General features: G+C 34.5%; 1 protein-coding gene across 1 annotated transcript in view; it reads right to left on the bottom strand.

Annotated features, from left to right (window-relative positions):
• The window catches only part of LOC132547677 (epithelial cell-transforming sequence 2 oncogene-like), a 53372-nt gene that overhangs the window by 22630 nt on the left and 16685 nt on the right, over nt 1-14057 (bottom strand). Inside the window, exons 22-23 of the mRNA XM_060211467.1 lie at nt 10486-10551; nt 9813-9901 (exon numbers count right to left, since the gene is read on the bottom strand). Coding sequence (XP_060067450.1) covers nt 9813-9901; nt 10486-10551 — 155 coding nt within the window. The remainder of the gene's footprint in view (nt 1-9812; nt 9902-10485; nt 10552-14057) is intronic.

Below are 14057 nucleotides of genomic sequence, written 5' to 3'. Positions count from 1 at the left end.
TGTGTTGAATCCTACACCCCAGTCACAACAGCCCTATCCAGCCCTACTTGTTGAATCCTACACCCCAGCCACAACAGCCCTATCCAGCCCTACCTGTTGAATCCTACACCCCAGTCACAACAGCCCTATCCACCCCTACCTGTTGAATCCTACACCCCAGTCACAACAGCCCTATCCAGCCCTATGTGTTGAATCCTTCACCCCAGTCACAACAGCTCTATCCAGTCCTATGTGTTGAATCCTACACCCCAGTCACAACAGCCCTATCCAGCCCTATCTGTTGAATCCTACACCCCAGTCACAACAGCCATATCCAGCCCTACCTGTTGAATCCTACACCCCAGTCACAACAGCTCTATCCAGCCCTACCTGTTGAATCCTACACCCCAGTCACAACAGCCATATCCAGCCCTATGTGTTGAATCCTTCACCCCAGTCACAACAGCTCTATCCAGCCCTATGTGTTGAATCCTACACCCCAGTCACAACAGCCCTATCCAGCCCTACCTGTTGAATCCTACACCCCAGTCACAACAGCTCTATCCAGTCCTACCTGTTGAATCCTACACCCCTGTCACAACAGTCCTATATGTTGAATCCTACACCACAGTCACACCAGCCCTACCCAGTCCTACCTGTTGAATCCTTTACCACAGTCACACCAGCCCTAGCCCTATCTAGCCCTACTTGTTTATCATCAGGTTGAAGCTCAGATTTGTCTTCTGATCATCAGGTATGACATCCCTGACTGACATCTATTACAATGACTGTCTCACAAAAACCTCCATTCTAAAGTAACAATCTGTAATTTATAAGGCACCATAGATAATAAATTTTCTTATTTATTCAAATCAGGCAGTTTCTAGCCTTCAGTATATTCCTGTACATGATGCAACTTTGTTATATATACACATCTTTACTGTATCTCACACAGAAAATCCTATTAAATATCATCATTTCTGTCCAATGGAGACCAAAAACTGTTAAGACCTGCTGTGAGATTTCAGTCCTGACAACAGGTGCAGAGGTTGAAAACTTAAATTTTATGATAGCTACCAGATGCTTGAGAAGTTACTTAAGTTAATCAAAAACAAAAAAAACAGAACTGATTTGAACATATCCTAACAGAAAAAATTACAACTATTATACTAAGGATAAATTACTCTCCTCACAAACGCAAAGAGTTTATACATAAAATGTTTTAGTTTCAGTTCCAGTGACCTCAATGATTTATGGCCTTGAATTCCTATCAAAAGGTGATGAAATTGAAAATTAAAACATCCGTGCAGAAGCACACTTATCATCCATTTATGCAGATTTCAAATGAAATCCACTGTGTCTGGGGTATAAACAGTGCATGTACATCATCATATGGTTACTAGTATTCCCACGTAATTTCACTGAATTCAGATTTGGATTAGCAGTCAGGAAAAACTTATCTGATCATAGGTCTTCTTTCCAACAGCTTCAAAAAGGGATCCAATGCATTTGTCATCCCATGTACCTATAGTCAGCTTAATCACAGAACAATTCAATTTTGACCAATCAGGAGCCTTTGTTATATTTCTCAAGTAACAAATTCGGAAATATCTAATATATGTCACTGAGATTGAATTAAAAGTTTGCAAGGAAAGAGAAGAAGAATATATAAGAAAACCAGTTCCCAGTATTTTTCATATTTTTACAGCACACCGTGATGGCTGAAGTCAGAGGTCATTGTGGGTGAAAGGACAGAGGTTATAATGATGGCACCCATATGTCTGACGGTCAATCATGATGTATTACAGACCCCTGACAATAGCCATATCCTACTAATTAGTAACACAGTATGTTTATCATCATAACCATCTCACCTTTCCTCCACAATCTCAAAAACTTCTGTCCAGAAAGAAAAACAAAATCTATCAAAAGAAAATGTTCCTTCAATAGAACACTAAAATGATATTCAGAAGTATAGACAAATTTTATTTTTCTCTAAGTCCCATGTTTTTTTAGATGAAGTATTTACCATTGGCAACTTTTTCAAAACATGTTGTTTTAATTGGCAACTGCAAACAAAAAAACCTTTGAGTTTTGTTTGAATTCAGTTGTTTTGCAAACCTATGTAATGACCTTTGGCAGCAACAGACTATTACCATAGTACCACTCAAATAAAACGAGGAACATATTTTCATTTTAATTTGACTACCTACCCTCTGGCATTGTTGGGTGTGTGTCTATCAGCCACAGTCATGTAGCAACAGCCAAACAGACTAAAATGTTCAAAGAATTTCTACCAAAACAAATCTCAATCCCAAATATCTGGGTCATAATCATTGTAGAATCAATGCATCTTCATCACAGAGATATTTTTGGTTTTAAAAAATCAGTATTATAAAAATTTTGCAAACTACTGTCAGTGCAGATATGGGGTTTACACTTTTGGAGGGGGGTTGTTTGAACTAATCCATTACATAACCAGATATCTTTTAAAAGTTCACAAAATTAAAAAAAAATGTCAATTTAAAATGTTCACCTTCTTTGACAATATTTCTTTTTTAATTATGATAACAAATTGAAATGGGAGATAGACATTTAGTACCCACAGAACATAAGGGGATATTTAGTACACACAGAACATAAAGGGATATTTAGTACACACAGAACATAAAGGGATATTTAGTACACACAGAACATAAAGGGATATTTAGTACACACAGAACATAAAGGGATATTTAGTACACACAGAACATAAGCGGATATTTATTACACACAGAACATAAAGGGACATTTAGTACACACAGAACATAAAGGGATATTTAGTACACACAGAACATGAAGGGACATTAAGCACACACACAACATAAAGGGATATTTAGTACACACAGAACATAAAGGGATAATTAGTACACACAGAACATAAAGGGACATTTAGTACACACAGAACATAAAGGGATATTTAGTACACACAGAACATAAAGGGATTTTTAGTACACACAGAACATAAGGGGATATTTAGTACACACAGAACATAACGGGACATTTAGTACACACACAACATAAAGGGATATTTAGTACACACAGAACATAAAGGGATATTTAGTACACACAGAACATAAAGCGATATTTAGTACACACAGAACATAAAGGGATATTTAGTACACACAGAACATAAAGGGATATTTAGTACACACAAAACATAAAGGGATATTTATTACACACAGAACATAAAGGGACATTTAGTACACACAGAACATAAAGGGATATTTAGTACACACAGAACATGAAGGGACATTAAGCACACACACAACATAAAGGGATATTTAGTACACACAGAACATAAAGGGATAATTAGTACACACAGAACATAAAGGGACATTTAGTACACACAGAACAAAAAGGGATATTTAGTACACACAGAACATAAAGGGATTTTTTGTACACACAGAACATAAGGGGATATTTAGTACACACAGAACATAACAGGACATTTAGTACACACACAACATAAAGGGATATTTAGTACACACAGAACATAAAGGGATATTTAGTACACACAGAACATAAAGCGATATTTAGTACACACAGAACATAACGGGACATTTAGTACACACAGAACATAAAGGGACATTTAGTACACACAGAACATAAAGGGATATTTAGTACACACAGAACATAAGGGGATATTTAGTACACACAGAACATAAAGGGATATTTAGTACACACAGAACATAAAGGGATATTTAGTACACACAAAACATAAAGGGATATTTAGTACACACAGAACATAAAGGGGTATTTAGCACACACAGAACATAAAGGGATATTTAGCACACACAGAACATAACGGGATATTTAGTACACACAAAACATAAAGGGATATTTAGTACACACAGAACATAAAGGGATATTTAGTACACACAGAACATAAAGGGATATTTAGTACACACAGAACATAACGGGATATTTAGTACACACAGAACATAAAGGGATATTTAGCACACACAGAACATAAAGGGAGGTGGATATTTTGTTTATGAATAATCATGTTATTTTATGAAATGTTTGATGAATACAGTAATCTCCTTCATATTAATAAAACTCTTCAATTACAATTATGTCCTTTTTTATCAACATCACAAAATGTTCTATATACTCTCTTGTGACAATTCAAACCCGAGCACAGTTGGAGCGTTTAGTTTCTACTAAAATGACATATCTGATACACCATAACATGTTACCAATAAGTTATCTTTAGTCAGTAGTAAGCCCATGCTCAACCCAATCAAAATCTATTGCAATTTCTGTAGCAATGTCAGCTAATGTCCTGTAATAAGCCCTTATGTTTACAAAGAATCTGTGTGTAGACTCATTGAAGGATGAAGAGATCAAAATTCTACAGTAATTTGATGGTAAACAGGGGAAGTTGGAAGCCACATTAGCTACTACACAAAATATTTACTGTTCCTTCCTTACAATGATTTTGATCATGACATCAAAGAAATACAAAATTTCAACTTTTTTTTTCTTGGCTACTGAAACGTATTTTGTAATTTTCAACTTGATTGAGCTAGATAGAGCATTGGTGGGCTTAAATTAAATTAGACTAAAGTACTCCCAATAGGAGGGGGTTAAAATATCAGAATATAATGGTACTAATCTGTTCTGTCTTTCCTTCTCCTGGATGAATATCAGGATTGGTGAAGAAAAGAATTAAAAACAACTACATGTATGTGTAGAATGTGATATGTATAATAATGATAATGACTGCCAGGTAAAGTATCACAGCAGGGGAAAATTAGGTTGTTAGCCTGGTACCAAAAGTACATAGTATAAGTATTGACAAATCTGCTCAGACTTACAATACACAGCACATTCTAACAGCACTGTTTTAGTCTTTTAACAGACAAAAAAGTATCTTCATAATATTAACGACTTCTTCTTAAATGTCTTTCAGCTCTAGGAACAGTTAAAGTGTATGTAGTATTCTTTTTCTTTATAATGTACCCAACAAAGATACCATTAAAAAAAAACATTTGATGTTAATTGAAGTTTTGTAACTTTGCCATTCTGTGTTGGAAAATTTCAAAGAAGTTTAACATCACCTTGTCCCAGACATGATAATTGAATACAGACAAGGATGTTACATGGAAATTCTTTACCATCTACTGGTGATAAGATGTGCAAGTATATCAGTAAGAAATGCCACACTGAAGAATTAGACAACAGTTTCAGTAATGGTATATGCAGTTTAAGCATGATTTGGACACCTATTATAATGAGGTTTTATAGTTTTACATAACTCATAGGAATATGGATATTTATTTCTCTTTAATAAGGATTACTTAACACTTATTTTAACTAACAAAAATACAACATGAAATATCTGTTGTTTAATACAGTTCATGGCGGGGCAAGTAGCACATAAGTTAACATTTTTATTTGAAATGCTTCCAAAATTTCAGCTATGCAGACGATGATGTCAAAAAAATGTCTGTATGTGATCTAATTTTAGATTATTAGTCAGCTGGTTGCCATATTGTAGGACTTGGGTAAGGGGAGATAACCAAAAAAACATCTATCCTCTTTATCACATTTTGTTATTAAAATAGGATATTTCTTCAATTCAACTTCTGAGTTTCTATTTGAATAAAGACAATTTTTTGAAAAGTCAAATAATATCTTTTCACTTCCTTTATGTTAATCTGTAACTCAGTATTTTAAAATGTGACATATTTATAATGTGTTTGAAAAAAGATTATCTTTGGCATTAATGTAGCAATTTAAGAGAGTCTATACTTTACAGTGCCTGTCAACCATGAGGTAAAAAGTAAAGTGTCTACACTTGAACAGAATAAGATAACGTAATATCCTAAACTCAATGGTATCAGTCACGTACACCTAGAAATGATATGAGACAATCTGCAAAATCTTTAAAGTAATTAAAACCAAAATATAACCAAATTTATGACACTTGTACAAATCTATTGAGCACGTCTTTTTCAATAAAAACATTCATTATCGTTACTTTTCCTTGCTACATGCTTTGTACAACAGTTTTTTTAACAAAACACCCAAACAATTTTCTGGTATTTTCTTGTAATTTAGCAGGAAGAAAGATATTATCCAAAACAAAATTGCTGAGATCTCCTTTCGTGTATGGATACCTTTACAAATTAACACAAAATCATAATGAATTACCAGCGTATATTAGCAATTTTACAATCAATAAATTCATATCAACTAAAAAAAAACTTTGAACCTGAAGCAGTCTTTACACTGAAAATGTGTGAACATGACAATGTCACGATGATAAGTTAAATGTTACACACAAATATGAATTTTGACATTCCAAACATGACAAGTATTGAGATATAAGTAAAATTCCATGGAGATTAGATAAGGTATAATCTAGGTGTGTAGAAGTCTAGGAGACAGATTTAATTAGATATATTCTAGCTGTGCAGAAGTCCAGGCAGGACACTATAAGATGAAGGTACAATAGATATTGATTTTATTTTACAATGGAAATAAACCAAGTTGTATCCTATTAACAATAAATTTTATGATGAGGGTGACTCACCTGACAGTGGTAACAGCTGTAACACTTGGATACAGATACAGTATTTAATAAAGCAACATTTGGAATGTTAGATATGTAGGGGTCAAAATGCTAGTGACAATCTTCGTGCTCATCACCCTGAATAAGTTTTAACTACTGCAGACAGACAAATAAAACCAATATTTACTCTTCCTTAAGACACAAAGTTTTTCACTTCCATCACTTTCATAACAAGTGATATGAAAAGCTAGAAATGTCAGGTAAGACTTTCTTTTAAGTGAAAACAAATCTGCAAACAACCTTTGCCTTTATTTCTCTAATCCCATAAGTACTCAGCAGCAAGTCTATCAGCCAGAGGTGACCTGCTCATCAGCTTATTACAGGATAAACATGACAGCAAAATAATTCTATATAAAGATACTGTTAGAGAGACCAGAAATTTTCAGCTGTAAAGCACTGAGAAACATCCATATTGAGCCTCTAGAGGCCAGCCAATTAAATAGAAGTACTAGACCATCCATTTGGAGCTTCAAGAGAACAGCCAATCAGATTGCAGCCCATATGGAGTCTCAAGAGGACAGCCAATCAAATAGAGCACTGGAGCAATATCCATTATGGACAAGAGGACATCCAATCAGACAGCAACCAAAACCAGAATTTCTGATGAGATAATATTTCACAGCCAGGAAAGAGTAATTGGCTTGCTGACAAAGATGAAACCTTCATCAAAATATCACAACAGCACAAACAATGAGTGGTGTGATAAAGACAACAGACTCTTAGAACTGTTTCTTATGGTCTGAGATGACTTTGACACATTTCTAACGATTTAAAAATTTACTTGTTTGCTAGGTTTCTTGACTCCTTAAATAATTAGAAGTGTTTTGAAAAAGGGTATCATTTTAGTGGCTGGTAGTTACCTCACCTCACCTCAAGTCTGAAATATTCACTGGTTGTTTGTTTCCTGATTTGAGAAGTCTACAGCAGTTCCCATGTTGTTTAGTGATATGAGAAGTCTACAGCAGTTCCCATGTTGTTTAGTGATATGAGAAGTCTACAACAGTTCCCATGTTGTTTAGTGATATGAGAAGTCTACAACAGTTCCCATGTTGTTAAGTGATATGAGAAGTCTACAACAGTTCCCATGTTGTTTAGTGATATGAGAAGTCTACAACAGTTCCCATGTTGTTAAGTGATATGAGAAATCTACAACAGTTCCCATGTTGTTTAGTGATATGAGAAGTCTACAACAGTTCCCATGTTGTTAAGTGATATGAGAAGTCTACAACAGTTCCCATGTTGTTTAGTGATATGGGAAGTCTACAACAGTTCCCATGTTGTTTAGTGATATGAGAAGTCTACAACAGTTCCCATGTTGTTTAGTGATATGAGAAGTCTACAACAGTTCCCATGTTGTTTAGTGATATGAGAAATCTACAGCAGTTCCCATGTTGTTTAGTGATATGAGAAGTCTACAACAGTTCCCATGTTGTTTAGTGATATGAGAAGTTCCCATGTTGTTTAGTGATATGAGAAGTCTACAACAGTTCCCATGATGTTTAGTGATATGAGAAATCTACAGCAGTTCCCATGTTGTTTAGTGATATGAGAAGTCTACAACAGTTCCTATGTTGTTTATTGATATGAGAAATCTACAACAGTTCCCATGTTGTTGACTTATTTGAGAAGTCTACAGCAGTTCCCATGTTGTTTAGTGATATGAGAAGTCTACAACAGTTCCCATGTTGTTTAGTGATATGAGAAATCTACAACAGTTCCCATGTTGTTTAGTGATATGGGAAGTCTACAACAGTTCCCATGTTGTTTAGTGATATGAGAAATCTACAGCAGTTCCCATGTTGTTTAGTGATATGAGAAGTCTACAACAGTTCCTACGTTGTTTAGTGATATGAGAAATCTACAGTAGTTCCCATGTTGTTTAGTGATATGAGAAATCTACAGCAGTTCCCATGTTGTTTAGTGATATGAGAAGTCTACAACAGTTCCCATGTTGTTTAGTGATATGAGAAGTCTACAACAGTTCCCATGTTGTTTAGTGATATGAGAAGTCTACAACAGTTCCCATGTTGTTTAGTGATATGAGAAGTCTACAACAGTTCCCATGTTGTTTAGTGATATGAGAAGTCTACAACAGTTCCCATGTTGTTTAGTGATATGAGAAGTCTACAACAGTTCCCATGTTGTTTAGTGATATGAGAAGTCTACAACAGTTCCCATGTTGTTTAGTGATATGAGAAGTCTACAACAGTTCCTATGTTGTTTATTGATATGAGAAGTCTACAACAGTTCCCATGTTGTTTAGTGATATGAGAAGTCTACAACAGTTCCCATGTTGTTTAGTGATATGAGAAGTCTACAACAGTTCCCATGTTGTTTAGTGATATGAGAAGTCTACAACAGTTCCCATGTTGTTTAGTGATATGAGAAGTCCACAACAGTTCCCATGTTGTTTAGTGATATGAGAAGTCTACAACAGTTCCCATGTTGTTTAGTGATATGAGAAGTCTACAACAGTTCCCATGTTGTTTAGTGATATGAGAAGTCTACAACAGTTCCCATGTTGTTTAGTGATATGAGAAGTCTACAACAGTTCCCATGTTGTTTAGTGATATGAGAAGTCTACAACAGTTCCCATGTTGTTTAGTGATATGAGAAGTCTACAGTAATTCACTGGCTGTTTATTGGTTCAGGGCACCTGTTAATAACTACACACATTTCTATTTGTATGACTCATTTGTTATAAGAATCAGTGATAACCATCAGCAACAGAAACTCAAATTTCCTCATTAAAATCCGAGTTCAGCAACTTTATATATATATATATATTTTAACTGCAATTAAACATAAAAAGTAATTATACTTTTTCCAAGTTTAATTTTCGTTACATGACTGCCTTTTTAAAAATTCAGTGTACATATCCATGCCATTTTTTTTGTATCACACATGTGTGATGTAATGTAATGTGACGCCACTATAGATATAGACAAGATATCATACTTGCTTGAAAAAAGTATGTGATAAAAAGGAAAACAGACCTTACATTTGTTTCCATTTGATATGTGAATTTACGAAACAAGTCTAAGAATTTTTCATTGTAGCAAGTTTGATTGGGATTGCTCCTTTTCTTTTTATTTCTTTATGCAGTTTTTAGTTTCAAACTTACAGTATCTGTACTTCTCTGTTACTACTTAAACCTACTGACAAAACTCCAGTAACACTGATTGGGACTATGCTATTTTTAAGTCCTTACCTGAGCTCAGGGACCATGGTCTTGGCTGGTGGTCGAAGGTTAGCCACATCAAGCTGTTTTATTAGGTAGCGATTGGATTCCAGGAGACTCTGGAAATACCCAAAGAATTTTACATTTGAATCAGATCTCCCTTTTTCAAAATAGCACTGGAAAAAACAAGTCTGCATAGATAAGAAGAAAAAGAAATGACAAAATTTGTATATCAATAGCTCCTTTGACAAAGTGAAATGTGAAATATTTTCTTTGGATATTTGCATTTTTTCCACAGCAATCATTTTACCACAATGTTGATGTATCATTACTTGGTTTAGAACACTGGACTCCTTAACAATACTGTACATAACTGACCTGATGCAGATCTCTCCAGAATCTAAATAAGCTTTCTCTTTCCAACATTAGTACCTACTTGCCAGTTTAACTAAACAGCTTTAGCTATCACGATATGTTTAAATCAATAGTCAGTATTATTATATATTAACAACAATTGACATCACTTGCGAGTGTAACCTTTCATCAACAGCTAAGGTCAAGGGGAGATAATTAAAGCATAGAGATGCGCTAGTTGTTATACTTCCCCAATGCTGAGCTGTGCTTGAAGACTATGTCATGTCTCAGTCAAAGCTTTCCAAGCATTGTTAAACACTACCCAAGTATCAACATATCATCAACTTACTGGAGAGTTCAGAATAGACTTCTGCAGTGCTATCATGGTTCTGTCTCTCTCAAGTCTCAGCTTTGTCTGAAATACAATTGAGAGCAATATTGATCAGTTTAATCATTTTTGAACGAACATTCCACACAAGCTAAGATTTCATAAGATGCTTTTACAGAAAATGGTACAAAATTATCTACTCATGTTCTTAGGTGCAGAAAGTCTTAATAGATCTAGCTAGATTTATTTACAAACATTCACACGACTCTGATTGCATCATGACAGGTTTGCATTGATATTAGCCAAACAAAATGAAACGTTTTTGTAAATTATAAAATCTACAAAAAATAAGCCTCATTAAGTAAAAAAATTGCAACCCGAGCAGAAAGTTAAGTTAGCAGCACACATGCTTGTGTATTTACCCATTAATACTCTCAATAAAATGTATGATTCATGACCTTTTAGTTCCAGATTTCCCGATGCGCTATATCTAGAGGGTTAAATTTATATTTGCTGGGAGTGTTCCCACCAATTTCGCCTGCCCAAACTGACCACAGGAGAGATTTATTGATGCTAACAATAGTTTGAAGTTATTAGAATGAGTTCTTAAAAGGTACAGAACAGCTAGAGTTTTTTTTAACTTGGGCTAAATATCCCTTTAAGATTTCAACCAACATTTGCCTGAATTAATTTGATTCCATATCTGTTCAATTACGTTTGTTACTGTATGTACAACATGCCATTCATGAGATTATTCCTAGATTTACCTTTTGCGAAGAAAGTAAGATAGAAATAATAGGTGTTTGTGAAATAAGTAAAACCTAATTGTGACCATCCCCTTCATGTATGATAAAGCCCATCTCTGGTATATGATTAAGCCCACATCCTACATACAACAAAAATAAAGTCTCCCTTCTGTTTATAAGATAAAGTCCATTGCCTGTAAATAAGATATGGCGCAACTCTGGTATAAGATAAAGCCCCTCTCTAGCATATAAAATAAAGCCCATCCCCTGTATGTATCATAAAGCCGATCTCTGGTATAAGATTAAGCCCACCTCCTGCATATAACAAAAAATAAAGCCTCCCTCCTGTATATAAGATAAGGCACACCTCCTGTTTATAAGATATAGCCAAACTCTTGCATATAAGATAAAGCCCATCCCCTGCATGTATCATAAAGCCCATCTCAGGTATAAGATTAAGCTCACCTCCTGCATATAAAGTAAAGCCTCCCTCCTATATATATGATTAAGCCTACATCCTATAGAAGATAAAGCCCACCTCCTGTATAATATTAAGCGCACCTCCTATATAAGCTATTGTCCACCTCCTGTATATAACACAAAGCCTATCTCCTATGTATGATATTGTCCACCTCCTATATATAACACAAAGCCTATCTCCTATGTAAGATATTGTCCACCTCCTATATATAACACAAAGCCTATCTCCTATGTAAGATATTGTCCACCTCCTGTATATAACACAAAGCCTATCTCCTATGTAAGATATTGTCCACCTCCTATATAAGCTATTGTCCACCTCCTGTATATAACACAAAGCCTATCTCCTATGTAAGATATTGTCCACCTCCTATATAAGCTATTGTCCACCTCCTGTATATAACACAAAGCCTACCTCATGTATAAAAGATAAGGCCCACCTCCTGCTTAGAAGATATAGCCAATCTCCAATATGAGTTTAAGCCAATCTCCTCCATATACAATAAAGGTTCCTTTATGTATATCAGATAAAACCTGCATGCTATATAGGACAAGGCCTACATCCTTTATAAAATAAAGTCCCCTTCCTGTATATCAGATAAAGCCTACATCCTTTATCAAATAAAGTCTCCCTCTTGTATATCAGATAAAGCCTACATCCTTTATAAAATAAAGTCTCCTACATCCTTTATAAAATAAAGTCTCCCTCTTGTATATCAGATAAAGCCTACATCCTTTATAAAATAAAGTCTCCCTCCTGTATATCAGATAAAGCCTACATCCTTTATAAAATAAAGTCTCCCTCTTGTATATCAGATAAAGCCTACATCCTTTATAAAATAAAGTCTCCCTCTTGTATATCAGATAAAGCCTACATCCTTTATCAAATAAAGTCTCCCTCTTGTATATCAGATAAAGCCTACATCCTTTATAAAATAAAGTCTCCCTCTTGTATATCAGATAAAGCCTACATCCTTTTTAAAATAAAGTCTCCCTCTCTGTATATCAGATAAAGCCTACATCCTTTATAAAATAAAGTCTCCCTCTTGTATATCAGATAAAGCCTCATCCTTTATAAAATAAAGTCTCTCCTGTATATCAGATAAAGCCTACATCCTTTATAAAATAAAGTCTCCCTCTTGTATATCAGATAAAGCCTACATCCTTTATAAAATAAAGTCTCCCTCTTGTATATCAGATAAAGCCTACATCCTTTATAAAATAAAGTCTCCCTCTTGTATATCAGATAAAGCCTACATCCTTTATAAAATAAAGTCTCCCTCTTGTATATCAGATAAAACCTACATCCTTTTTAAAATAAAGTCTCCCTCTTGTATATCAGATAAAGCCTACATCCTTTTTAAAATAAAGTCTCCCTCCTGTATATCAGATAAAGCCTACATCCTTTATCAAATAAAGTCTCCCTCTTGTATATCAGATAAAGCCTACATCCTTTATAAAATAAAGTCTCCCTCCTGTATATCAGATAAAGCCTACATCCTTTATATCTCCCTCTTGTATATCAGATAAAGTCTCCCTCTAAAACCTGTATATCAGATAAAGCCTACATCCTTTATAAAATAAAGTCTCCCTCCTGTATATCAGATAAAGCCTACATCCTTTTTAAAATAAAGTCTCCCTCCTGTATATCAGATAAAACCTACATCCTTTATAAAATAAAGTCTCCCTCCTGTATATCAGATAAAGCCTACATCCTTTATAAAATAAAGTCTCCCTCCTGTATATCAGATAAAACCTCAGATAAAGCCTACATCCTTTTTATCAAATAAAGTCTCCCTCTTGTATATCAGATAAAGCCTACATCCTTTATAAAATAAAGTCTCCCTCCTGTATATCAGATAAAGCCTACATCCTTTATAAAATAAAGTCTCCCTCCTGTATATCAGATAAAGCCTACATCCTTTATAAAATAAAGTCTCCCTCCTGTATATCAGATAAAACCTACATCCTTTTTAAAATAAAGTCTCCTTCCTGTATATCAGATAAAGCCTACATCCTTTATAAAATAAAGTCTCCCTCCTGTATATCAGATAAAGCCTACATCCTATATCAGATAAAGTCTCCCTCTTGTATATCAGATAAAGCCTACATCCTTTATAAAATAAAGTCTCCCTCCTGTATATCAGATAAAGCCTACATCCTTTATAAAATAAAGTCTCCCTCTTGTATATCAGATAAAGCCTACATCCTTTATAAAATAAAGTCTCCCTCCTGTATATCAGATAAAGCCTACATCCTTTATAAAATAAAGTCTCCCTCCTGTATATCAGATAAAGCCTACATCCTTTATAAAATAAAGTCTCCCTCTTGTATATCAGATAAAGCCTACATCCTTTATAAAATAAA

The sequence above is a fragment of the Ylistrum balloti genome, unplaced genomic scaffold (genome assembly GCF_031769215.1).
Source record: "Ylistrum balloti isolate Yb309-2 unplaced genomic scaffold, AGI_CSIRO_Ybal_v1 Utg369972, whole genome shotgun sequence".
Taxonomy (NCBI): Eukaryota; Metazoa; Mollusca; class Bivalvia; order Pectinida; family Pectinidae; genus Ylistrum; species Ylistrum balloti.
The sequence above is the reverse complement of the archived record's forward strand: the minus strand, read 5'-3'. Positions and strand labels throughout refer to the sequence as shown.